At 39.7% G+C, this 27,884-nt stretch overlaps 2 protein-coding genes across 3 annotated transcripts in view; both read right to left on the minus strand.

Annotated features, from left to right (window-relative positions):
- The window catches only part of yjefn3 (YjeF N-terminal domain containing 3), a 49,877-nt gene extending 46,200 nt beyond the window's left edge, over positions 1-3,677 (minus strand). The window contains exon 1 of the mRNA XM_004554895.3: positions 3,275-3,677. Within this exon, the coding sequence (XP_004554952.1) occupies positions 3,275-3,342 (68 nt within the window). The 5' untranslated portion in view covers positions 3,343-3,677. The remainder of the gene's footprint in view (positions 1-3,274) is intronic.
- A 1,859-nt stretch (positions 3,678-5,536) lies between these two features.
- The window catches only part of gatad2ab (GATA zinc finger domain containing 2Ab), a 34,063-nt gene continuing 11,715 nt past the window's right edge, over positions 5,537-27,884 (minus strand). For both annotated transcript variants that reach the window (XM_004554892.3, XM_076880678.1), the window contains exons 2-11: positions 17,742-18,050; positions 12,106-12,229; positions 11,724-11,855; positions 10,988-11,059; positions 10,072-10,188; positions 9,693-9,893; positions 9,344-9,593; positions 8,808-9,214; positions 8,458-8,680; positions 5,537-8,250 (exon numbers count right to left, since the gene is read on the minus strand). In XM_004554892.3, the coding sequence (XP_004554949.1) occupies positions 8,117-8,250; positions 8,458-8,680; positions 8,808-9,214; positions 9,344-9,593; positions 9,693-9,893; positions 10,072-10,188; positions 10,988-11,059; positions 11,724-11,855; positions 12,106-12,229; positions 17,742-18,037 (1,956 nt within the window). In that variant the 5' untranslated portion in view covers positions 18,038-18,050 and the 3' untranslated portion in view covers positions 5,537-8,116. The remainder of the gene's footprint in view (positions 8,251-8,457; positions 8,681-8,807; positions 9,215-9,343; positions 9,594-9,692; positions 9,894-10,071; positions 10,189-10,987; positions 11,060-11,723; positions 11,856-12,105; positions 12,230-17,741; positions 18,051-27,884) is intronic.

Raw genomic sequence — 27,884 nt, forward strand, 5'->3', positions numbered from 1 at the left:
GGGTGACAGTTAATCTGTGAGCCTCAGCTGCTCGGATGTCAACACACAGGGAGAAGAATGCAAATGCAGGCAGTGCATGAGGAAAGAAAAAGTAATGTATCTAGAGACATTTAAAAAAAATTGATTTTTTGAAATAATATGTACACAGTGAAAGAAACATGCATCAGAAACTTTAATATGAAGACATCCGAAGGTACCGTGTGCCTACATATATTATAAAATCCAACGGGGGACACGGAATATTTTTTATTTAAAAATTCTAAAAAGAAAATGAAGACGCCATCTGTCAGGGCTTTGTTAATTCTATTATCTTATTTTAAGTGCACTGATGGAAGAATAAGGCAATTGTCATTCACTTGTGAGTGAACACACACAGTTTCAGCAGATTAGCCTGAGACAAAAACAGCGGGGCTGGAAAGCATCCAGGCGTTCGCATCACTAATCCTGCCATCACACTGTAAAATTTAACACCGTTCAGAGTCTTTCAAGGGGTTTGATAAGCACCATCATTTCTGACTGTGCATGTGGGAGTGGTATTGTGTGCCTGTTCATGCCTTAAAATACCATTAGTGTTACACAGTTATTAAAGCACATAGATAAATACATAAATGTTACCGTAGTTATTAAAACATTTACAGAAAGTAATAAAGCAAAGCAAAAAAAGAATCATCTTTTTTTCTGCTTGCTATTCTTCTTCTTCATTGTCAAAGCTTAATACAATATCTTTCTCATACTTGCAACCATTTTCACACACCCAGCAGTCGACTTTGATGTGTAAGCTTCATCTCATTTAACTCCAGGGGAAGAATATACTCCACAACAATTTGAGTCATATGACTGAACGACGTCCAAAACTGCTATTCTGTTAGAAACTGAAATTAATCACTTGTCTACATTTGGGTACAACCCTTGCTCTTAATGACCAAAACATAAAGCTAAATGGGCTGTAAAATGTTTTCTTACATGGGGTTTCTCTTATCTGTGCAGACTCTTTTGACTTTAAACGTTTTCTGGAAAAACATTTTATTTGCGTGTTTTGCTCTGGGAGTATTATCGCTGTTTCACTGCATCCCAGAATGACAACAGATTGGTGTTTTGAATATAAAGTGGATCAAAATAGGATTATTAGTATGCACATATACACTTTAGTGTATAAGGATGGGAATAATGAAATTGGCTACATGATTGAAAATAAGTGACTTTGCTTGAATAGCACTTTTTCAGTTAAACAATGCAATAAACAGTGGTTTACTATACAACAACAGAAATAATGAAAATTGTTTGTTTCTTGTTAAATTATGCAACGTACACAAACAGGTTGGGGACAAAATGAGTGGAGTTTATTTTAAAAACAACATTGTCACAGATTCTTTACTTTAAACTAACAGCTATCCGTAACATATTAAAAACATCACCACATCTAATATTTAGAGGCAAAGAACTAGAGGAGCCTCAATTTCTTAGAGGATCAAAAACAGAGTCCAGGATACTGGTGGGACAAGGCAAATCCAGTCTAAATTATCCACTGTAGTTTACCTAAAACAGCAGGTAAAATATTAATTTCATTGTTTTCATGGCAGCAACTTTCCGGATGGTGTGTTATTCACAGTGGCAGTTCTCTGTATGCCAGTATAAAGATCATTAAAATAACCAATATGCCTACGAGCCTAAGTGAAGTTTCAGTGATGGCATTTATGATCAATTAAACTGACTGTAAATTTATATCACCTTCTAAAATAACACTGAGGTTTCCTACATGCCAAACTGGGACATTTTATAAGGTCCCAGTTTGGCAAAACAAGACTTTCCTTAGTTTTGGGGTGAGGAAGAAAGATTTCAGTCTTATCTTCATCTAGCTTTTAGAAGGTTCTTGCTCATCCATTCTTTAGTGGCTGACACAAAGTCAATTTACATGATAGCATCACACAGCTGCTGCAGATTGGTCAGCTGCACATGATCTGAGTCTCCTGTTCCACCATTTCCCAGCACTGTTGGGTTGACATCCTGATGACTGTGAAGGCCATTTGAGTACACTGAACTCATATTCGAGAAACCAGTTTTGAGATTATATTAACTTTGCAATATGACATGCTATTCAGCGTGAAGCAGACAGCAAAAGTTACATTCTAAAGGGGATGGGCATGGTCAGCTCAATAGTGAGTTAGGCTGTGCCATTTAAAGGATGCTCGTCCATCTTGCCTCAGGGACTTATACAGCTTGACCGCTGTTAATGTTTAATGTTTCAGATGAATGCCTGACTCTGATATACAAGATTTAAACTAGCCTAGAATTCCTCCAGAAAGCCCAACTCTTTATTTCAGAAGATTAAGTAAAGGATCTCCTTGTTAAATGTGGCTGTCATAGAGAACTAGTTCATATATTTCAGTTATCAGTATTTAATTTGAGTTAATTTAAACTTAAGTGAGCATTGCTGCTGTACTGCTGTAGCTCTCAGACCAGATATTACAATTGACAAACAGAAACATCCAGACAAATGTCTAAACATCTAAAGTGTCCTCCAGTCTTCGGAGGGTTAGAGATGATTCCAGATTTATAATGGTTGTATGCAGCCTACATGAAAAGTGCCTTATGTGAAAAAAGGCAAGGAGGCAGAGCACATGTCTATAAACCCCAAATACAGCATAAGCCCATGATACAGTAAGTATTACTATTTTTTCCCCCATCTCCAATTTGCCAGTAAAAGTGATGCTACGAAGGTAGCAAAGAGGACAGCATTACTACACTAACCTTAAATTGCATTACAAGATTACACATCTTATCCTCAAGGACACAGAATAATAAGATGCTTTGCTTGGTCTAAATTAACCGCGGGTGTTCTAATTAAATAATAGCCTATATCTGTAGTAATTTGATTTGATGCATGACTGGAAGAGCAATGAAGAAAATATACAACGGGCAAAGCAGTATAAAAGTTTCCTGGGGTGGACCCCCTAATCATTACTTTAACTATAATTTCCACTGTTGGTGACTGTAATTGATGTCCCTCATTAGTTCCCTAAGTATCTTTCAGCAGCTTGTCCTGAACAAATTGTAACATTAATAAAAACTAAGATTCAAATCAATACATTGATGCCTTCTCTTTGATGTTTCACTCCATCTTTGCTTGCTAATTCTGCCTGTCACTATCGTATGTCTTTCTCACACTGTGCTCCTGAAGTGATGACAGTAAACAGTGTGGAAGGAAATTTAAAAGACACGAATTCGAAGCAGAGACGAAGCAGTAAAAGAGCAACAGAACAGAGCTGGTGCCTACCTGAGATAGCGCAGTGGTTCTATGGTCTCAGCCTCTGCCTCAGCTGAGCTATGGTTCATCTTGTCCATCTGTTTTCACCCAGCAGGACTCGGCAAATATGAGAAGGGATGAGCTGTGCCGCTCCAAAGAAAACACTTGCGTACCTTCTGTCTGACTCAGATTCAGTGGACACACTGACTACTTCTTTGCCTGGGAATAGACTGAGAATCGAAAGGGGCTTCCTCCCTCTGTATCTTTCTCTACGGCTCTTGATTGGTTCAGGCGCTGGATGGTAATTACTGGCTGCTAGATACACTCACTCACACACACACACACACACACATACTGAATCTTGTCTCTGTATCTCTGCCTCTCCCCTCTGTCTCTCTCTCCTTTCCACTGTGGCCCCGACTTGTTCTCTGATAAAACCAGCCGGCTGTGTGTATCAGCTGCGCTTGCCGGGAAACCCAGCCAATTAAGAATCAGGAGGCATGGTGCTCCTTGGCTGATTGGCTCGGGCTGCCACGATCATAGCTTTTCAGTCATCGACGGTGCAACAGCCTCCCTCACTTCCCCTAAATTCACAAAAGCACAAAGACGTCCATGCATACTCCCTGGTTGCCAAAGGATCCCTTGATGGAGAATCGAGAGCAAGCACCAGAGTGAGGAAACACTCGACTGCTCCGTGAATCACAAACACTACCATCTCTCACGTGGTGGTGAGAGATAAATTGAATCTATTACCTTAACTGAAGTAATAACACTTTAATGCCAACGTGGCTACAGAGCAGTATTTTTGCAGCTCCGGCATTAATCATAGGTGATATTATCAGCGTGATAGTTAGGACCTAATAAATGCTGCCTCTTGATATCAATCTGAAGCAGCTGATAAAATGTAAACCTGTTGAAAATGCAAACCTATTAATTTACACAGAGCTGCGCATGCACACAGAGAAGGGATATGTATAGCAGTATCACAAGGAGAACCTGTGGTTGCCAAGGAATGAGGCTCATGAGTGGGTTGTGGTAATAAACAATAGCCCACTTTCTTTTTTTAAAGGTCTCTCTCCCTTTTTCACCCTTCACTTTGCCCGGACTTTCTGACTCCTTACAGCTCAGTTAACAGACTGACGCCTGTATTTCTTTTCCATTACAGAATTATTCTCCTGCATTTTATTTCAAGCTGCATAAATGTACCTATTAGGAAGATAACGACAAATTCCAAGGAGGAAAACAAAGGGAAAACCTGGGCGTAAGGAATGTTGGTAAACTCTGTCCCCTAGTGGTCTTAATTAATATAGCAATAACAGCCCAATAGCAGCAAAAAAAGGGGGCAATAACCTTTGAAAGCCTGAACCATGAAAAAATTACCAAAAAACGCAAATTCTTTAAAAATTTGGTATTTACTGAACCATCTGACAATATTTTTAGTAAATTAAATATTCATTTGAACACATGTGTTTCAATTTGCATTATATTTCCTGGCATTTTGAGGGCAGTAACAATATTGCTGTGCCATACTGCAAATTTTCTTATTGATCCAATACCAAGTATATACAGTACAGGGCCAGCTTACTTCATTCGGTCTGCCCACCAGCAGCAAAACAAAAATAAGAGACCAGACAGGTTAACATCGGTGTTATCTGTCGGGGAAAGTTAACTAATTTTTGACTGGAATTTTACATCGACTTAAAAAGGAATTTGACCTTTTTAACTTTGTGCATTTAAAAGGTTTTTGCAATGTGTAATGTATTCTAAAAGAACAGCCTAAAAAAAAAGAAAAAGTGCAAGGGCAATGCACAGATACATATAGCTGGTAGTGGTAAACAAGCAAGGAGCCAAAAAAAAAAAGGGGGGGGGGGGGTCAATTTCTACAACTCCAGCCTTAAACACACCAATAGGCACCAAAAGGCTTCCAAATTTTCAAAGTGGCCACACCCTTTTTCTAGAATCTAGATGGATGAGTAGATATGTCATTCAGGGAGGAAACTATACCAGGGTTTTGTGCTGCTTAAAATCAACAGTTTAGCTTGGGTGTATAGGGATTGTTCTAAAGTCGCCCTCAAGTGGCCACTAGCAGAACAGCAATTGTTGACTGTAAGCTGTCAAACCGAAGGAAGAGGTCACTTAGTTATATTTGAGTTTTCATATATATATACACACACACACATACACAGTGTCTATGTTAATGTGTGCTTTTTAGCTTCATTAATTATCGTTTATATGCAGTCAGTTCTAGAAGTTGATTTACACCACAAATAAACAGGTCAACCAGCCATGAAAGAGGGATTAAAATTAGTTTTATTATTTGATAGAGCAGGAGAAAAAAAAAAAAAAAATCAAAAAAACCCCAAAAAACATTTTCACACTGTTTTCTTTTTCATTTGGGCAGCACTTCATTTAACAGCGCGTCGACCCCAAATAAACGGAATGGTGATGTTGTCAAACAGCAGCAGCAGGCGGCAGTAGTCAGGACAGCGCAGGGTTACTTTTAGCAGGGCACGAAGTGATGGGCTTATTTCGATTGCTTTTCTTTCGCATCCACAAGACGTGGACCGCTATCTTCTGCCTGTCAGGAATGTGCAGATAACCTGGAATATTTCTGATGCTACTTTGAGACAGAAATACGAGATCTTGAGCAAATCAAGTTAGAAACTATATTCCTGTACTTCTATCAGCAGTGTACTGGTGCACCATCCTAAATGAAACCCAGGTGTACAGTGATAACACAGCGCAAAGGATGTTCATTTACCTAATGCTGGCAGCACATACCAGCAGGGCACCTGACAAAAACTTCTGAGCTGAAGAGTATATGGACATGAATAAAGGACTCACATCCTTATGCCATTAAAAAAAAAAACAACAAACAAAAACAACAACAACAACAACACAAAAAACAAAAAAAAACAAAACATTACATCTGTATTGATGAAATCCAGAGTGAAGCAACGGGCCTGTAAGACTGGGAGTTCTGATCAATGAAGACGTAACTGGATCATTTCTACGTGAAAAGTGTAAAATAAAAGATAAAGGAAGCTGGGAAAAAAAAAAAAAAAAAAAATCACTGCTGGGGTGTTCAGCTTGTCAGATGGCTATACCACTTCTCATTAAACAAACCTCTGTGATTAAACTTAAGACAACATTTTTACATTTTAATTTAGAGACATTTTTCAAAAAGTGCCTGTAAAATCATTGCTAAGTGGAGAAACCTGGACCACCCCAGGGGTTGAAATGAAAGGGGGGGGGACAACACATGGTAGTAAAATAACAGAAGTCCACATGCAATGGAAAATTCCCATTTTACATGTAGACATATTGTACTTCACTAGCTTATCCTGTGCTGCTGCAACCTGATAGAAATGCACTATAGCTCATGTGAAAGGCAGAGTTAGCTCAATTCAATGACCTGACAGAAATCACACAACACTTTAATGTTAAAGACTAGAAGTTCATGTCATTTGTTGCTATAGGGGTTTTTGCATAACTACATTCTGAATGCTGTCCAGCTTCTCTTGGACCAATCATAGGGTATGTGGGAGCCACTTGACAAACAAGAGAAAACAAATTCTAAGTGAAGATCCTTGCAAACTTAGGGCATACGCATATGTCTTTACTAACCCTATAAATAAATTCAGATAGTTTGTCTATAGAAGGGGGGGGGGGGGGAATGCACCACAACCTATGACTAAAAGCAAAAATAATGTCAAAAATATGACATTCCTTACACCCCCTCAGTTTAGCATGAATTCATGTTTATATTCAGAGAGGGTTCAAATAAACTAGAAACCTTCTAGCAGAAGGGATTCCATTTGGGCTCCACTAGTTCTTTGGAAGGTTTATTTTACAATATTCATTAAGAATATGCCCCATGTTTTTCTTTTTTTTAACGAGTCAGTGAAACCTTAATTTTTATTCTTTCTCTTGATCTTAGAAAAAACAAAGCATTTAAAAGTAGGCTGCAACATGGAACCCAGCAGATGTAAAACCACCTCAACAGTAACATTAGCCTTTAAATTCAGACCTCGACATGAGGCCACTTCCAAAGTATCAGGGAGCACAATATTCCAAACACAGTATATGACTTACAGAAGAAAAGACAAAATCCTAACATTCAGCCATACAAAATAATCCAACACACATCAACTTCTCTATTATACACGCTGTAGGTTTGAGAGAAGAGGCAGTCTGTGTGTAGATAAGATTTTTTTTTTTCCCTCCAGTTTTCTTTTTTTCTTTTTTTTTTTTTTACTTTATTCATTTTTGCAAAGCTGAAGCAGTTCTTATTTTGTGGATGGTCCTCAAAGCTCAACAATTCCTGTAATGAGGTCTTCAGTTACGTTCAGTTTGGCAACCACAGCCTCAGTCTGACTGGTTCAGACTAGACAAGGGCAGGAAGTAAGACGAATCTCTTACGGTGGGTAATAGTATTTATTACTTTTCCTTGCCTAATCCAGAGGCAGAGGAGCTCAGGGATTCTCCGGAAACTTCCTCTTGGTGCAACTGGAAGGTTCAACCAATATACAGGGAAGGGGAGAGGCAACATCACTGAAGAAGTCTGTAAAATTGTACACACGTCATCCATATATCCCTCTGAAAGGGTACCCATTTTATATTTAACATATTCCTTGTATCTTGGAGCTGTCACAGCACAACTCCAATGGGGGAAGGATTCAGAAAAGGAAGAAGGTAGCAGAAGTATATGGTGAAAGGTGTAAGGACACCTCTATCCAACAAGAAGAGGCCAATTCTGCATCGTTTTGGCCAGAGGCCGAATCCATAGAAAGAATTAGAACAATAATGTGAATGGCTGTTATTGATGTTAAGGGAGCTAAATGTTATGGTGTCAAAGGGAGTGGGATTGCATTATTTCCATGCGTTTGCTGCTTGGGAGATGGAGCGGGAGGGAATCATGTCCAGAAGATATTCTCGCTGACGCTCAACTGAAGCAGAGGTCTTATGAGCAGACAAGCTGGGGTTCACGTAGGCCATGGTCACACCTGTCAAGGTACAAATACATAAGCAAACACCTGAAAAGCACTACAATGAAATACGGAAATGAAAAGGTGATGCCAGAAGGAATGGCACTGAAGAACAAAAAGTAACAGTACAACTCAACCTTACAACAGAGCGATTACTCCAAAGATGAGTAGAATGTAAGAACATTTGAAGTGCATTCTCTACATAATTGTCTCCGGTTTATATACCTGCATTGCCACCGGTCTGCTTCCTCCAGGCAGCCACGTTGCCCTGGTTACCACTGCCACCAGCACCAACCTTTGCCCCCTGCTGCAACGAGCGAGCTGCAGCATGCTTACCGGACCTACTACCCAGTGCTGCTGCTGTCACAGCATTCTGCAGCTGTGAGGAGGAGAAAGAGTGGGCCACACCACGAGCGTTAATTGCAGACTGGAGGTGTGACAGATGACCCTGTACAGACACACAAAGATCAGAGTTTTGGTGCAGCTGCACTACATTACATTAAACCAACATTGTGGCTGTGGAAAAACATTTAAACCACAAGCCTGGTCGTTCAACAATACAGTCAAATGCTTACCTGCTTAATGCTGGAGTGGTGAGTAGACACAGGTATGTGCTGCATGGCAGCCCTGACCTGCTTATAGTGGTGGGAGACCAGCACCTCATTTTTGGACAGTGAGGAGGAGGACAAGGTGGATTTAGAGATTGAGGAAGCAGAGGAGGAAGAAGAGGAGGCTGCCTGCTGGAGGATACGCTGTTCAATCTCTTGCTCCTGTTGGAGTGCTTTGACAAAGGCTGCCTTCAATCGACTGGTGTGCTCGGCCTTTAGGGCCTTTTTCTGATTGGACGACATGCATTGGTCACAGAGGATGGTCCCAGCCTTCTCCTTTCTCCAGCGAGAGGTAAAGTCAGTCTTACACTGGGCACAGGTGTATGGCTCTTTGGGAACGGAGCTGGCCATTGCTGCAGCTGGGCCAAGATTACCTACATTATGGATAACAGACCCATGGTAAACGCAGAGGTTCTTTGGACAAGGTTTCATACTATAACATTCTGCAGGTAGATCTACTGCTGTTCTGTAACATCTCCAAACTAGTGCAAACATGTACCCACCTCTGCCATGCATCTCCAGAAGTTTTTGCACCACTTCCTCTAAGCCCAACAAATAAATGAATTCATTATTGGCTGCAGAAGGCAGGAAGTTGAAATCAGGGGCGGGAGGTTTTGGTGGAGGGATCTCGAGCAGCGTCTTCTCCAATTGCTTACGTAGTGCAAGTTTAGCAGCTGCCTGCCGGCTGGCTGGAGAGTCATTGACACTAGAGTTGGGTGAGACTGAAGAGCCCTTTAGGCTGGTTGGAGAGGCCTAGACACCAAAAAGAAGAAGAAGAAAAAAAATCCTGTTACAAATGACTATGAAGACACCATTTTCATAGTTAGCAGACCTATGCTAAATGCACCTTACCTGAGGGATGTTGACCATGACATTACTGTTGGCCACATTAGCCACCCGAATGAGTCCCTGCTGAATGATCCTCTGGCCCTGGACCTGGACATTGGGCACAGAAGCCCTCGGAGCCAGCAAGAGTGGAGGGGGCCCTGAGCCGCTATGCTGCTGCTGTTGCTGACGTAGACTGGCTATCTGCTGGGGAGTCACTGCAATAGGCTGATAGCCACCAATGGACACACAAAAACAGACATTAGAGAGGACAACTATCCACAAAATCATGGAGAGATGCGAGAAGGAAAAAGAAAATATATATATCAACCAAGAACCTTAAAGTTAGTTAACAGAAGAATAAATTTAAAAAAATTAAGGTTCTATATACTTCCAAAACACTAACCTGGGCTCCTCTGACCAGGGGGGGCATGACACTCTGAGAGTTGTGTTTGGACAGGATGTGTTGGCCACCCCGCACCAAGGGAGGGGGAATCACTGTGCCTGAGCTGCGACCCGTCACCTGTAAAGTAAAAACAAATTGATCAAAACTGAATGGCCTTCCTCCACACAAGTAGTAAACTGTCTGCCGTGTGTGTTATATGTCTTATCACTGCTATAATTTTCTGTAGTTTTACATGCAATTACACAATAGCAAGACAAAGTTTGTCAACTAACAACTCTGGTCTAATCGTCTATATTACAATAACAGACAAATACAATGTGAATAAACAAACAGCACATGAACTGTTGTACAGAGTAGGTGAACTCTTAAATTTAGTAATTCAAAGAGCTAGATTATGCCGCACCATAACTTGTGTGCTTTCTTGTCTTGATATGTCATCCAACCTCTCCAAACCACTCATCTGCCCAAAGAACGCAGTCCCAAGAGTGTTTTATAATGAACTTAAAACATGTCTCAGCAGTTACGTTCTTTCATATTTGCATGCTGTGGTCTTGGTGGAATAATAGCACAATGACTACCAAGACCTGAACTTTCAACAACTGTAGAAAGTTTGTCTCATTGTGAATAGATGGATGCCCAAGTCGTGAAAAAACATTTTGAGCCTCAGATTCATGTATCTCACCAACTGGCTGGACTGTAAGTCAATACTCAGTGAGTTTGATGACAATGAAAAGAGAACTTGCTTGCAATTCCTTTTTATTCAAACTGTGTTTGTCAAACTGTGACTTAGTTAATGACAAGACCACATAATTAGAGCAGTAAATGCAGAATTTCCGGTTTTTCCAAGTGGTTCACAAACAACTAGTGCAACTGTAGACTCTGCAATACAAGTTCGGACGAATAAGTGAGTAGCTACCTGAAGGGATCCTTTGCTTGATGTAATACTACCTCTCACCAACGGGGGAGGAGTAGCCACAGAGCCAGTAGCCTGAACATTAAGGAAACAGCATTACAAAACATAATATTTTAGTACAAACATTACATCATATGTAAAACAGACATTTATAGCCCTTCTTCGCGAGTACCTAACTCAGGTCACCTTGGGATGACTCAGTTTTTAGGGTTTTCCATTAGGTGGTAGTACCTGGTACTCTTTTAGTACCTACTCAGGCAGGGTTCCAAGTGATCGAAGGCCATCCGAAAATGTGATGTCAACAGACTGCATGCCATCGATTGGCTAGTCAGTGGTGTCAGGCAATTACTGATGAATGTGTCTCCCTTCACAAAAATCAAAACCACCCTTTTCTAAACCTGGTATCGAGGTAAATGGCAAAAAAAAAAAAAAAAAAAAAAAAAAAAAAGTGTGGTCCCCAACAAAAAGCCATTCACTGAGCAGCCATATACCAGCCTCGATGTCCTTTTTTGTGGAGGACCTCACAGGACTTTCAGCCGCACTGTTATAACAACCCTATGCTCATTAGGTGGTAGATCATTGTAAAAGAAAATGACCGAAACACAATCGTGTAGGTACTAGTGGAAAAGGGCTATCAGAAGAATGGGACTTGTCTGATAAGAATTACTTGTACCTACTGGCTCATACAAAAATAACACAGATAAAACTACAAAAAAAAAAATGTTAAAGGTCTGGTTACCTTCTGTACTGTGCTCTCCTTTTGGATCTGGCTCTGTCGTAGTTTCTTCAGCAACACTAGTTTGGCCTCTTGGAGTCTTAGTTCCTCCTTGAGCTGTTTGATGATGCGCTCCCTTTCCTCAGGTGAACTCTTCTATAAAATGCCATAGAAGATAATAATGAGAAATCAATTATAAGGCTGGGAATTTCCACAACAGATTAACTGGGCCAACTCAACACATTAGATAACTGAAATAAAAGCACATAGAATGCGTCAACAAAAATTGCTGCATCTGTTTAAGTGATACATTTTTCTATCGTTTTTCGGACAAAGTTGGAAAATGGAGTTTTAAATCAGTAAACAGAAAGGAATCGTTACCGATGTATAAATTATTTTTTCCTACCATAAGTTTATCTGTGTCAGTCTTTGAGAAGCAGTGGCCATTCATGAGGGGACTAGATGGCTCATTGTCCGATAACACAATCACATCATCTGGCGAGGGCGGCTGTCGCTCTTTCTTAATGTCGCTGAGGAGAGAAATATTGAAAGATCATTTAATAAGAGGCCGCTTTGTATTATACTTTGATACACTTTAGTGTTAAAAAAAACAAAAACAAAACTGTAGTTACAATGTAGTTTTGTCTTTCACCCAGTAGATGGTAGTATTCAATTATAAGTTTACCTTCCTTGTTGTAGTGTGAATGTGTGCTAGGACACACAAGAAGGAAAGAAGCAAGAGATCAATAATGGAGTAATGGCGGCAGGGGAAGAAAGCAACAACCCATTATCTCTGAAGAAAGGTAAAATCGACAGTCCTGAACGCTCCCGTCCAACAGCAAGATTGCACCCAAACAACACAAAGGCCAAATTAAATGCACTTATTTTTTTGTTTTTAAATTGAAGAAAAGGCTGAAGACTTTGGATGAGATGTTAAGTAGCTTTTCCTGAGCACCAGGGAGAACAAAGGCGACTAGCGGAAAGCTTCATTTGCATGAGTCTGCAGAAGGGTGGAGATAAGAAGTTGGGGGTTGTTGTAATTTAACAGCTCATGGACCATGGCAGAAGAATAAATCTGCCTCTGTCACGGTGGGGAGCCTGTCAGGTACTAAAAGACTCAGTGGTAAGGAGAACTAAGGGAGGGTGGGCTGTGATATGACACTATGTGAGGGGTAGTGGTTAGTGCCATACTGTGGAGTTATGCATGTACACATGCAGTGTAGTTATGTAATTGTTCAATTGCTGTCAAGCTGGAGGCTTCAGGGCTTCAAGCGCAGACCCAGTTTGCCACTCAGACAAGGCCTCACCCCTCCCCTAACTCTGTGGCGAGGCCTGTGGCCTAGCCAGATCGGCACAGCCTGGGCCTCAGCTCTCCCCTCCCTCCCAGCTGCAGACATCAGAGTCACAAGCTGAGCAGAGCGGCGGTCTGCTGGAGACACTGGAGAGGGTGACAGTGAGGGGGAGGGGAATATACATGGCCAGGAGCCAACCTATTGTGTACACTCTCTCTTACTCTGTTACTTCTTCACACACCCCTCCCCCATCCTTACTTACTTCTTCATCTTTTATACTCCAACTCACTGACTCAGACCTTCACATTTTTCTCTTCCTTTTGTTCACTTCTGTCTCCAGACACGTTTCTGTGCCATCTACTCCTCCTTCACGGCAGCTGCCCTGACAACAACCCTCAGCAGATATTGCACGCTCAGTTCAATAAGGCAAGCAATAACCATGTTGTTTATGGGACAATCATTTCCTTAGACTACGCAATCACAACACAAATCCCAACAAACACTTGGTGTCATTAAAAAAAAAAAAAAAAAAAAGGGGGGGGGGGGGGGGGGGGGGGGAAGAAAATTCAGCTACTGCCGAGAACACGAACCCTCCTAAAAGAGTACTTTCCTGACAGGATTCATTAAAATCTGGTTTGAAAAAACAACAAAAAAACATGAGATAACCTGCAAGTTTTAGAAAATGCTATTCCAAGAAAGATTACCCTCCCTAAGCACAGCCAAGGTTTTTCTCCCCATAGGTTTACTTGTCTTTTTATACAACATGTTTAAAAACAGCACAACACATAACTAGGCACTAGAGGAGAGGTGGGAGCTTCATCCTCTCAAACAAAAGCTTAATGGCAACCCAGCTCCTTGACTGACTTAGTCGCTCTGCCAAATGACACAGAGCACCAACCACTGCAAGCTAGTAACTATTGAGAACAGCTTACACAAGCGTCACAACACACACCAACTTGGTTATGTAATGTCCAGGGTTTCTGCAATGCTCGGCTTCCCCAATCGTAGATTCACACTGAACCTGCTGTAGGACTGCTGAATCAGTCATGAGGTGCAGTGGAATTCTCATTCAGAACGCAATGCAATACTGCCAAGTGCCATTTCGGACTACGCACGACTCTCGTAAGGTAACAAAATTCCATGGCTAATTACAATAGCAAATAGAACAACGTGCGCAAATATTGGCATATAGTTATAATGTACACGAAGCATTAACATGCATGCAAACTACTTGAGTAATGCCTTACCTTAGGGCAGAGGTCGACAACCTGCCCTTGCGAGGCATGGGTTAGAATTAGAGTTAACTGTGAAAATTTATATGCATTAATTTATCCTCTCCCAATTACTGCCATCCACCCATCACTCACATGTGCTGCTCTTTTTTTTCTCCGATTGTTTGGTAGGAGATGCTAAAATGTCTCTTTTGATGTCAAAGGCTGCCAATGCCTGCTTTAGGGACAAACTTGTGAAACTGCAAAGTTGAACACACCAAGCAAAAACTTGGTCGAAAGGTCTGCAAAAGCTATAAGGCTATAAAGTTATAAAAATTCTGGTTACTGTCGAAGCCTGCTTCTGTATTAAAAAAAATACTAAAAAATGAAACAAAACAAAAAAAACCCAACCAAGACTAGTTGGTATGGTATGAAAATGACAAAAAAAAAAAAAAAAAAAAAAAATGCTATAAAATCACCCTAAAGATGTGGATGGTCATCAATGGGGGGGGGAGGAAAAAACAAACAAACAAACAAACAAAAAAAAAAAAAAAAAAAAAAAAAAAAAAAAAAAACACAAAACCCAAGCTTCCGCCCAAAACAGAAGTCTCTATGAGCTGCTAAAATTTGGCTTCACATGTCCTTGCTAAGTAAAACACTGAATAAGAATGGTGTTAATGGAAGGACGGCGCAAAGGAAGTCTATGCTCTCCAAAAATACTACATTGTTATAAGTCTCAAGTTAACTTCAAAAGGCAATGATGTGACTGGATCAACAAGGGCATGGCACACCAAAACCAGTAACTTGTTTTGACTATTAAAAATGTGAAAGGATCAAAGGTTGAGGCTGAACTGCTACTTCTGGGCCTGGATGCCCTTCAGTTCTTTAGGGAACAATGAATTCAACTGAATCAAGAAAGTTTAGCATATTTCAGGGGAGCATTTAATGATGTGAAGCTTAAGAAAGGAGCTGGATGATGGTCATGATAAGAAAACCAGTGTTTTTGAACTGTCCAAGTTAAGAGTTCCAACACCGACCTAAAGACTACACTAGGTTGTGGATGTGGTCAGCTGACAGATGCCCTGAACAAGTGGTGCTGAAGGAGCTTGAAAAACACATGTGTAGCCAGTTCATTATAGTGTATCATGTGAATGAGTCTGCAGATCTCGATTATTTGACGATATTTATTTAACAATAACAATGTATTGAATAATGACTTTAAAGATTGTCAAAAAAGAATATAAAATAGTGTGCAAATACTGATAACAGTGCAAATGTTTGCAATATAAAAAATAAATGAAAAATGTAAACATCTATGTTTAGTGAACTTTGCAGTGTTGCTCTGTGGTGCAGCTACAACACTGTAGCAAAGTTTACACACTATGTCTACTTGATCCATGTCTGACTCCGCGAACCCATAATGTTTCCACACCACTGAAGTTTTTTTTACCTCTCTTTTCAACCAATGGCAGTCACTCTCCTCTCCAAATAACTTCTGCTTAGCTTTCCGAGCTTCCCTCGGGTCCTCTTAATCAGCGGTCCCCAACCCCCGGGTGAGTCGTTTGGTACCGGGCCGCGAGAGTTGAGGCTCAGGTGTGAAATGTATAGTTTTCAGGGTTTTTATCGGTTTTCAGTGTTATTTTGTTATCGTTTACTCGGTTTTCCTTGGTCTTTTCACGTGTGTTATGAACAAATCTTTTTCGGTACCGGTACTAGTTTTATTTTGTTGTATTTATCCGCAACACCTTAAAGGCCGGTCCATGAAAATATTGTCGGGCATAAACCGGTCCGTGGCGCAAAAAAGGTTGGGGACCGCTGCTCTTAATTGTTGTGACACGTGTTCGAAATGCAGAAAGGTGCGCTCGATTTGCCACACGGAGCAGCGCGAGAGTAAAGCACGAGGGAGGGGCTAATAATCGGCTCAGTCATTTTTAATGATCATTGAAAGCCCAGATCGTAGTTGTGATTAAAATTCGATTAATCGAGCAGCCCTATCAGAAGCTCACTAAATTTAAGAGCGCCCTTGATTTTTCCAGCCTGCACTGTGAGTGATGACTCAGTGTTTTCAATAAAGATTATTTTTTTCAAAGTCTAGTCAAGTTTTGTTTCTCAATAGTTGTGACGTAGATGAGGATCAGACCATATTTTATGAGTAATCGATTCAGAAATCCTGGTCATTTCAAAGGGTTCATAACTTATTTTTTCTTCCAACTGAATACGTGCACACTTCCAAGATGTCCAGCTCAGTTCAGTTACTATATTTTTCTCTGGCGAAGAAAGATGTGGTTTGCATTCCATTTCAGTAATAGTTTTACAAAGCTTGCCAAGACACACCAAGTCCTCTATATAGTACAACAATAAAATCATCATTATGCGGCGAGTATGCACACAAACGGATGCTGAGAGTTAAACGGAGGCCAAAGGTGACGCCTGTGTGTCGTTATGATGCACCACAGACAGAGCCAACAAACTTTCAGCATAATCACAACCCTGTTCCACTTTAACTGCCATCAGATCAGTGTGTGTATTTATCGCTCTACCAAACACGCATCACATGACATCAGGCACTTCTCTGAGTAGTCATGTGACACACCCACTACCCCTCCTGGCCCCTCCTTCCTCCAACTGCTCCTTCCAACGTGGAAACCATGGCAACGGCCAGTTAGAACCAGTTTGTGACACATAGCCTTCATTTTGTGTGAAGTGTGAGGCAGAGTTCAGGTGCTGCTGTGGGAGAAAATGGAGCCCAGGCCTCAGGAGCCTCAAAGTTTTCAAAATGGGGGCAGGCTGCCGACAACCACACAGCGACTTCCTGTATGACTCCTGTCAGACCACTTGCTGGTGCAAAGAAACGAGAAACTCCAATCGACACGTCTCAGCACAAAACCTTGCGTTGTGCATGAAGGCATGAACTTCAGGGCCTACAATACATAAATAACTCTTGAGAAGTTTTCAAACAATCTTGCACACAAAAAATGTGGATGAGTACTCCAACTCAACTGTCCTTTTAACCCATTTGATGATTGAGTAATAGTTAAACATAATCAAATGGAAACAGAAAGAATTTTGCATTTTGATGATTAGGGTCTATTTTATGAAAGTGCAAATACGTGAAAATTGTTTTCTTTGGAGACAGCTGGCTGACTATGCAAAACTCAAGACCCAGTGTACACGCAAGTCATAAACACTTACCGATACCAGTGGGCGATAATCATTGAGTCAAATCAGTTTTGCGCTGACTAAAATGTTCAGCATTAACGTAATAAAGTTAAAAAACATTAAAATTTAACTGTCATTACAGATTAGTTCATTTTCAGTTTAGAAAGACGAATATAAATCACACCTGTTATGAGTTAAATTGAAGCTAAACATCTGTATTGCTCCATTTTAAATACTTCACTTCTTAAATCACAAACTTAATGTCTGCAACAGCACAATGTGAACTAAACAGGAGTACATTCCCTGTAGCCAACAAACTCTGAGCCCCTACATTAGCACTGTTAATATTACTTCTTTTCTGAGCCTTTTACTTTTCTCACCTTTTGGATGTGCTCATGTCAACAGGCTCATCTCCAGTTTGCACCTCCACCTTAATGGTCGCTTTCACTTCACCAGCCTTCAGGATGCTAGCTGCTACCTTAGCAGCCTGCTCACTCTTGAGCTTGACACTCTCGGTTCCAGATCCCACAAGGGCCAGAGGGGTCCCAGCTGCATCGCTCTTCTCCAGTTTAACACGTTTACTGTCCATGTCCCCCAGGGACCCAGCAAGAGCTGCATGGTCCCTCTCTAGAGCCCGCTTCTGGCTGCGTGTTTGACGCACTGCGTCCTCTGACATGGCTGCTCTCACCCTGGAGAGAAAGACATAAAGGAAAATGTTACAAAATAAAGTTAACTATATTTAAGGAAAAAAAAAAAGATTTGGTTGTGGAAAAAAAATGTTGTCATCAAACAGATTAAGGTGCACTCTTACTGTAAGGCTAAGGTTCACAGATTTGGGGGCAAGCCCCAGCAGACTGGTGAGGAATATTAAGCAAATCTAAGCTGAATAATTGTGGGTTTTTAAACAAAATTATTTCGCCATTGAAACAAACAAATTTGCCAATGCTACTGTGCACAGTTGACTTAAATCCAACATGATCTTGCCCCAATGCTGAATGCGGCCTGGATGTTTTTTTTCCCTCATGCAAGAAAATGTTTGAGAACGACTAAACGTCATCTGTGGAGGTTCTCAGTCATCTAAGTCATAGTAGTTTAAAGTGCTTCAGTTGAGGGCAGCTGTGAGGAAAGCTTATAAAATAAATAAATAAAATAAAAAGGCAAAATGTCTTCAAAAACCTAAAAGTTCAGTTGCCTTCGACTCGAGCACTCCAACCTCTATTCTAGGGTATTTTCTATAGTTCAGCATTACTACGAGAATTAGAGAAACTGGTTTCCCCACACTATTTTAAAGTAAATATTTTGTATGATTTGCCAATAGCACATAACACACTGTATCAGCAAGGCTGCTTAATCCTACTACATACATTTTTGACTCAAGCCTTCTTGTGGGCCACCTTCATAATTTTCCTAATAATCCACAAAACAAAGTAATATTTTATTCCTGTTTTAATCTCTATTCCCAGAGACCAGTGAATAAGATGCACTTGAGCACTCTATCAAGTGGGGGCTGATTGTTCAAATGTGCTAATTCAAACCTGATTTTGGAATTTGAGACAAAGAAATGGTAGTATGCATCTCAAAGTAAACTACTGGTCAAGATCTCAAGATACCTAAGCTGGGCAAAACTAGATAGCAGTCTGTGTGTCAACTTGTCAACAGTGCTGACATATATTGTCTTGGAAGCACCCTTTGTCTTAAAGCAAAAGAATGAGAGAAGAGTGGGGGAGGTAGTTTAATCGAATAATCTAACATGAACTCAAATTAAAAGTCAGGGTAGGATGCCAATCAAGTTTAAACAAGTTACATTTGTTTGAAGATTTTAAGCAATAAATCACATTTTATTCCACTCACTCCTATACCATGAAATATAAGCAAGAAATGTGTCAATATAAGTTGTAGAAGTATGCTATAAAAGAATACACCTTTAAATGGATTTTTTAGTCTATAAAATGTACAGTTTAAAATGATAACAATGTAATAGTAATATCTAATACAGGCATCTCCTTTCCTACTGCCAGTGACCCAGATGCTGACCTTAATCTCATTCAGTACAGTTGCAGCAGACGATAAGAGACCCACTTAGGTTTCTGAGAAAAAGCCATTACACAGCAGAAAAATAATACCAACACTGTGCAACGCTGACACCAACCACACCAATGTAGGCCACATATTCATTAAGCACTTTGTGCTTATAAACATTTTCTCTCATGTATCCAAAGTTTCAAATATGACAGACTGACCAAAATCATGAAAATGCCTATTGCATATCTAATGACACGCTTAGACTAACCACTAACTGTATCCCAGGATTGTTTGAAAGACAAAAAATGTTCGAATTTATAAACCAGACTAAAACTCGTTTATGCTTGACAAGAGATGAAGGTTTAATCTCAAGACAAGACAGTAGAATAAAGCAAGGGAGATGGTTGGCTATAAGCACATCCTGCACAGGAAACAAGGCAGTAGACGAGGAGAAGAAAATGCTTGAGCCGCAATGCTTTGGGGCTCATCAGCTGATGATGAGCTAATGAGCAAACATGGTTCACTTATGTGTCAGTTAAGAAGAAAAAAACTAAATAGTTAAAATTTAGTACCTTAATGTCTTAAGCCAACAGAGAAGGAGGAAAAAAATTGACCTGTCATTGCAAAATGATATTATTCCAACAACTACTGAAAAAGCAGTACTTAAAATTAAATATCTTTTGATTTGTCCCAGTGAACACCCATGGTCATCCGCTGTCACTGTATGTTACACAATCAGAGCATACGTCACCTACATTCCATTGTTTAGTCTGGATCTAAATGCTCTCTTATCAAACTAGGGCTAATGGGATCTGTGGTTATTTTAGAACTGGTACTCAATCCCTTTTAACGTTCAGAACTATTTATACTAGTTCTACATTTTTAAGGTATAAACAGTTAGGCTGTCCAGTTCTTTGGGTTCTTTAACCATGCTGGCTCACTCACAGGATGATCACACCCCAAATTAATTCTCACACATTTATTGAATCACATTTGTTTATTAAGTTACTATACATTATACTAACACTCAGCATAAAAGTTAACTGGGTGCATTTATATTTAACCACAGGGCATCTTATTTGTTAGTCACACATGTCAGCAAAATGTCATAATTTGTATTGTAACAAAGTCTTGTGTCTCCATGTAAACTCAAATATTAACTTGTTCCCAGCTTATGAGATGTGCACTGTGATATGTTTGTTGATAAACACTGATATTCCAATGACAGGAAAAACCTATAAACTTATAATATCTGATTGCTTAGCTGATATTTGACCAATAAATGAGAATCTTATCATTTAATGGTTGTCTTATCTGCTGAAAGAATTTGGTTGTTGTCCTCTACCCATATTGGACCATTTAATAACAAAACCACAGTTACAACTGAATCGCTATGTACAGTAGGACTGTGCCACATATCATCTGTGACAATGCCAGTGTAATTTTTTTATTTTTTATTTTAAAAACACAAAAAAGGTCATATCGCAATATCACTGGTATAGCATGCACTCGCCATGCACTCAAATCAAATCAAATCACTTTTATTGTCACATCACATGTGCAGGCACACTGGCACAGCACATGCGAGTGAAATTCTTGTGTGCGAGCCCCACAAGCAACAGAGATGTGCAAACACAACAACACAAACTAGTAAAATACAAGAATGGCCAACCTGAAACTAATAAATATATGTACAATATATAGTGTATGCATTTCTGGATGTGTATACTAAATATTTTCCTCCACTCCCTAGCGCACACAATGACAAGACAAGCCTGGGCATGTCTAAGGGAGCCACAAGAGCAATGGCTGAGTGTCAGCCTCCTAAAACAATTAACAACTTCAGTAAAGGACGACTTCAACAACCTTTGCGAAATACGCAAGAAAACTGCTCCTGCTAAAGGTGAAAACAGCAAATTTGTTTTGCCATCAAATACAAATGGGCTAGAAAAGAGGAGATGTTGGCAGCTGGCAATGTTCAACCCAAATGTAAACAAACAACTCTACCACGCGTTGCTGGAGCACTCACTAGCTACACTCCATATAACAGGAAGAGCTAACGGTGAATGGAAATTACCGACATGGTTATGTGGTGGAAAAGCAGCAATTTACGCAAATGACTAAAACACTTGATCCAAGATACAAAATCCCAGTCAGAAAATACTTTTCAGTTTAAGTGAGAATATAATGGAGCTTTACTTTACTGTTAAACTAAAGTGTTCAACAGTTATTTTGTGCTTTTCCTTAAAATTTAGAGGGAATACACTACTTTGGGTCACTACTATTGCACTCTATGACCCCTTTTCCATTAGTATCTACTCTGATCGACTCGCCACGGTTTTCAAGTGGGTCATGGTACCTGGTACTAAAATAGTACCTGCTTGACTGGGGTTCCAAAGCGATCTCAGCAGGTACTAAAATGTGACGTCCTCCATGCCACCGACTGACTGATACAGTGGCGTCACGAAAATCAAAACTGACATTTTTGAAACCCAGCAACAAGGGAAATGGCTACAAAAAAAACAATGCTGTGGTCTCAGAGTATGACAAAAAGCCGCAGACTGAGCTGTGGGTATATTATCGCTTCGATGTCCACCTTTGTAGCATTTGTGTCGCATACCAGTTACGTCAAAGAACACGCGACCACGCTGCTTTAACGAAGACCACGCAAATTGAGTGGTACTCAACTGTAATGGAAAATCAGTCGATCAGAGGCGAGTAATGGCTGCTGCTGCTGGGACCTTCCAGTAGATTCACACTTCAAATTAACAAGTGATTTATCAATGACAGCAGCGCAAGGATGGAAAATGCACTTCATGGTGCCTGCAAGCATCAATGCCCACCCGATATCATCAGAAATGTAAAATGTAAACACATTTTCTTGAAATACTTGTGATATAATTACGACAGTATATCACATTCCCCCAATGTACATTATTTGTAACACAGTAGCGCCTTATTTTATTTATCTGGGGCATTACTTCGACACAACTTCACTTGCATGACTGATCTTTTTTTTTTTAGTTAAATCTCTGCGACCTGACACATCACTCTAATGAGGCAAATAGACCCAAGCTACAGGAGCAAAATGCCGCATGCTGCCTACCAGAGCCACTCACCCTAGATATGGAGGTTTAGGGTTTGTTTTTTTTCTTGTGAGTTTTTGAACTGTTATCTGTATTACTTAAGTAATATCACATTATATTGCATAGATATTCTTCCTAACCATGCCATTGCTTGTAATTCACTAATAATATTTTATATATTTTTTCCCTACTACATGCTACATTGTTAGGACAAAAGGAAAAATAAAGTAACAAAGAGGAATTCCACAAAAGACACTATAATGTAGACAAACATCTCTTTATGAATATTCCAGCTGTAAAACATAACACTTAAAGAACTGCACTGTGAGGTGGAAATATGAAACTGCTTTTCAGCAATTTCTACAAAACACTTTTCCCCAAGACTGCAGTTTGTTCCAACAATTCATCTCTGTAAATTTGGCTCAAATTTAATTTTAAGACAAAGGCATCCCTGACTCTTTGCAAGACGTTGAGCTGAGATGTTGGCAAAAAGTACACCAAAAAAAAAATATTAAAAACAAAATAAAAATACATACAGTGCAGTTAAAAATTCAGGTTTGTTTGCATACGTCTGCACTCTCCTCTGGTACGCAGCAAAGACAGATGTGCCCTGCCGTACCACCACAGGACACAAAGGCCATTTATCTGCCAGAGATGACAGCTTGCGTGTGGGTGTATACATACCACACACACTGCTTCAGAAATCACAGTTTAAGCAGTAAGGATGTGAAAATGGTAGTCGCACCTTGCTCGCACTTTAACAGTGGTGGTGAACCATGTAACATAGAAAATGACTATATTCCTTTGGGACAGTGCAGTCACATCTCAACATCACTAAGATGGATGTGTCTCCTTGTTTCCCCAACTAGAGACACATGGCTACCTTTGTCCCAGAAGACATGGACAGCATCATGAATCGAATACTTAATGTAATGATGTACTGCTGCTGGGGGGGGGGCCAAAAACAATGGTTCTACATGCACATGTGATGTGTATACACTTGAGGCTAACTGGTAGTAATTTATATTCACTGTTGTATCAAACCCCATTATTCATGCTTAGTCTTAAGCAACACACTTCACCTGCACTATCCACAACCATTTCTATAGCATATGATTCAGAGGAGCATCAAGCAAATACCAGGTGTTACTGAGCAGGTAGGATCTGAGCTGCATCACCTCTTCACTACCACCGAGGCCTGGAAAAAGTCCATCTATACCAGTGACAGTCAAAAGGGCTGAAAGGCAGAAAATAAACACTAATAAATCAAATTAGGATTGTAATAAGATGCATCCAAGAGCTTCACTTATAACACAATATGACAGACTATCTGAAGAGTCGGATTATGCTGGATATTAGTGTGTGGAATGAGCAATTGCAATTAACTGCCCCCCCAAAAAAAAAAAAAAATCTTTGATCAATTAACCATTAGCACTTAGTGCACATTTCATGTTCCCACAGCTCCATGTATCACTTACGTAAAATCAACTGAAACTAACAATACAGTCCTACAAACAGGTCTGACTTGCCAGTCAGCAAAACCATTGGGAGATGGCTGAAGGAAACCAGTACCACAAGTCCCATTACCTGGGACTGCATAACCAAGACTATCAGTTAATAATAATAATAATAATAATAATAATAAATTGCATTTATATAGCACTTTTCGGGACCTCTCAAAGCGCTTTACAATACCACTATTCATTCACTCTCACATTCACACAGTTCTGCATCCATGTCCAAAATGATTGATCAAAATGCTGCAAGTATGCCGACCACTGTTACTATATATAGTTTGTCATTCCAACTTTTAGCAGAAATTATTTTGCATATTTAGCAAAGCATTTTTAGAAACAAATTATTATGATTTCATTAAATCATATTCAGAATGTAAGAAGGGGCTCTCACTCTCGGACATACCTGGACTTGTTTCATTCTTGTGCATTCTATTACTGATATTGTCATATGACACCTATATATGATGTAAAACTTTAAACCAGTATTATCTGCCAAAACGGTATTGCAAAGTCTTCGTCTGAGCTCCGATTGCAGAAATTTTAAATGGCAACCAATTATGCTCTTAGGTTAGTAAAATATTTGCTGCCAAAGAAGAACACATTCACCCAACAAGATTAAAAACAGTGCACTTTGTTAAGAATGCACTATCCACATGTCTTAGCCACAGACCATAAATAAAGGATGTACAACACCCATTTATTGGCTTCCTGTTGAATTTAGAGTCCAGTTTAAGATTTTGGTTTTAACTTTCAAGGCTCTTCAACAACAAGCACCACCATATATCATTGAACTTTTACAGCCCTATGCCCCTAGTAGGTCTCTGAGGTCGAGTAGTCAGGGCCTACTTGTCATTCAGTATACGAGACTGAAAACTAGGGGTGATAGAGCTTTTGCTACTGTGGCCGCCAGACTGTGGAATTCCCTTCCTCAGGACTTACGATCCGCTGATTCATTGATTACTTTTAAAAAACAGCTAAAAACACATCTTTTTAAAACTGCCTTTTGCTAACTTTGTTTGTATTTTGTCTTTTTAATCTGTTATATCTTGTAAAGCACTTTGTGATCTCTATCTAGAAATGTGCTATATAAATAAAATTTTACTTACTTACTTACTTACATTTACTTGTAGCCTACAAGTCTTGATATTCAGACATTCACCATGGTTGGTTGCCAGTTAGACCTAACTGCCAACTACAAAGTAGGGCTGGGCCATATTATACCGTTCACGGTAATACCGGTATAATGTTAGGCAACGATAGGAAAATGAAATATCGCGATAGAATGGGAGTAAAACGCGCATGCGCAGTGCCTTTGTTTTCAAACGCACATGGCCGATTGTTGAGTGAAACAGATGAACCAGAATTGGTTTGTAAAAATGGTGCAACTTCCGTGATGTGGAACTGGTTTGGTGTTTGTCCGTCAGATACACGACAAAGCACATTTTTTTTGCAGAACATGCAAGCGGCCGTTGTTATTGTCATATTTGTCGGACTAAGATGCTCTTAAATCTGGGAGTAATCTGGGTCCTAAACTCCGTATTCTTCAGGTCAAACAACACTGCAGCATCACTTAGAGTTAAAAACTGTCTAAATTCTTTCATCTTTAATAAAACGATCAGCATTGCTGCTTTACCAGGTGTAACTATAAAGTTTAACTTCCAGGCATCCATGAAAACAAAAGTTATTACATTTAACGGAGTTAGAAGTTAGCAGGAAGCTAGCGGAAGTTAGCTCGCTAGTTTCGCTAGTTACCTAAGCATGATATTGCATGTTCTGACTGAGAGATTTCTGAAAAAAATCAAACGTACAGCTCTGCTATCACTTCCAACATAAATGAAGACAGGAAACTAAACAGCAGTGACGTTTGTAGGGTTACTGAAGTTGGGCTAGCTAGTATATAATGATGTGCTACGTGATCGCTAGCGACACAGCTATGTTAGCATAACATAAACAGTGAAGCTGGAGGACGAATACTAACACTTTTCCACTTATAAAAGTTAACGTGAAGGTTCTTCATGGTTAGAGACAAATGCAATCGCATGGCAGGATGCTGTAAACGGACCAAACTTCAGTCAGGAGAACAACTGAGATAATCCATCCACAATACGAGGTTAGTCATTAATATACTGCAACAACATGGGAATAGAGCCGCTGCCAGAGAATTCAACATTAATGAATCAATGGTACAGAAGTGGAGGAAGCAAGAAGAATGAGTTTAATAAAGTTTGATTTATCTGACTGCTTTGTTTCGCTTAATGTGCCTTATAATCCCGTGCACCTTACGGTCCGAAAAATGTATACTGCACACTGCAGTTTAATGTTGCAAAGCACCTATTTTTAACTTCAGTGGATATTATATATGGTTATGCTCAGGATATGTCAGCCCATTTCTACTGGAAATGCCTTTTGGTTAAACTTTCAGCAAGGAATTTGCATTTGCACTGTTACATTTTTATAAAGCTTTAATGTACATAAAAACCAGCTTCTTGTTTAAGTGAAAATAAATGGAAGGTTGTCTTTTTGCGCTAGTAATGTTGTGGAGTTGTATTTTGTCTCGCATCAATTATATCGTCGGTTATATCGTTATCGCAAATTTTCAAATATATATCGTGATAAATATTTTTGGCCATATCGCCCTGCTCTACTACAAAGTAACACATATGTGGGCATGGCTAGACCACAGGGGGTCCATTTCATATTTCAAACATTAAGATCTAAAAAAACAAAACAACCCCCCCCCAAAAAAACAAAACAAAACCAACAACACATTTTTAAGAAATTACAGGCTAAATACAATGGACAATTACTTAACTACTCATTTAATATGGATATTGACCCAGCACTTTACAATTAATGCATTCATGCTGGTGTAAACAACATCATGAGGATTCATCTCTTTTATATTAAAAGGGCACAACCAACAAAAAAACCCGAAATGACAAGAAGATGAGGAAGAGGTTAGATGAGCACCAGCTAGTGATTAGTTATCTGTGTCTGTTTTTCTCAGGAGACTGTAGAGGATGAGTGGATGCATGTCTCTCTCATTTCCCCCAGAATAATAAGGCCTGAGGGCAAAGTAGATTTTGGACTGAAACAAAAACAACGCAAGTGAGTGAGACCGGATATCTCTGATTCTCACACAATTTGAATTATAAAACAAATTCAAATCTTTGTGCCAAAGCGTTTGCTTCTCAAATGCCACCAAAAGGGCTTGAGTAAATAAATACATTTAATACATGCACAATTCTGCACAAGTGCCGTGTAGGCTAACAAACCTGCTATCTGGGCATGTAGTGCGGAGGGATAAAATACAGTAGCGTAAAAGCAATGGAAATCTTGTGACCTGGACTGACACATCACGTTTTATTCTCAGTCGGAGCTTCTATTGTGCCCAGCAGTTCACAGGGACAGATCAATGGCAAAGACTCATGCCCTCAGGTAGCATGCTAGCCTCTCATCTCCAGCACTGTAATGATCTCTCCCACTGGGAATGGACTCAGCCAAGCAACACATTAACAGCCATTTAAAAAAAAAAACTGGGGCTTTTCAATTGTGTCCTTAGGGTTCAGTACAAGGGGAAACAACAATTATACTCTCCAATAAAAGCAATACGACTATAGATTATTACTGTGCAATAAAAGCCAATCAGTAACTGTTTCATATGTAGCTAATGAGCCCTGGCCTTTGTAATATTAAACTTAAACTGCCAGTTACCATACTGTGAGATATGACCAAGTGATGATCTTAAATTAAAGCAATTACTTACTAAATGCCATCATAAAAACTTTATTTTAAAAAAAAATTAACGAAGTAAACATTTTCAAAAATGGCACCTCCCTTTTCCTTTAGGATCTATATAATCTTTGGAATAATAACAACAACAACAACAACAACAGAT

The sequence above is a fragment of the Maylandia zebra genome, linkage group LG23 (assembly GCF_041146795.1).
Source record: "Maylandia zebra isolate NMK-2024a linkage group LG23, Mzebra_GT3a, whole genome shotgun sequence".
NCBI classification, from domain to species: domain Eukaryota; kingdom Metazoa; phylum Chordata; class Actinopteri; order Cichliformes; family Cichlidae; genus Maylandia; species Maylandia zebra.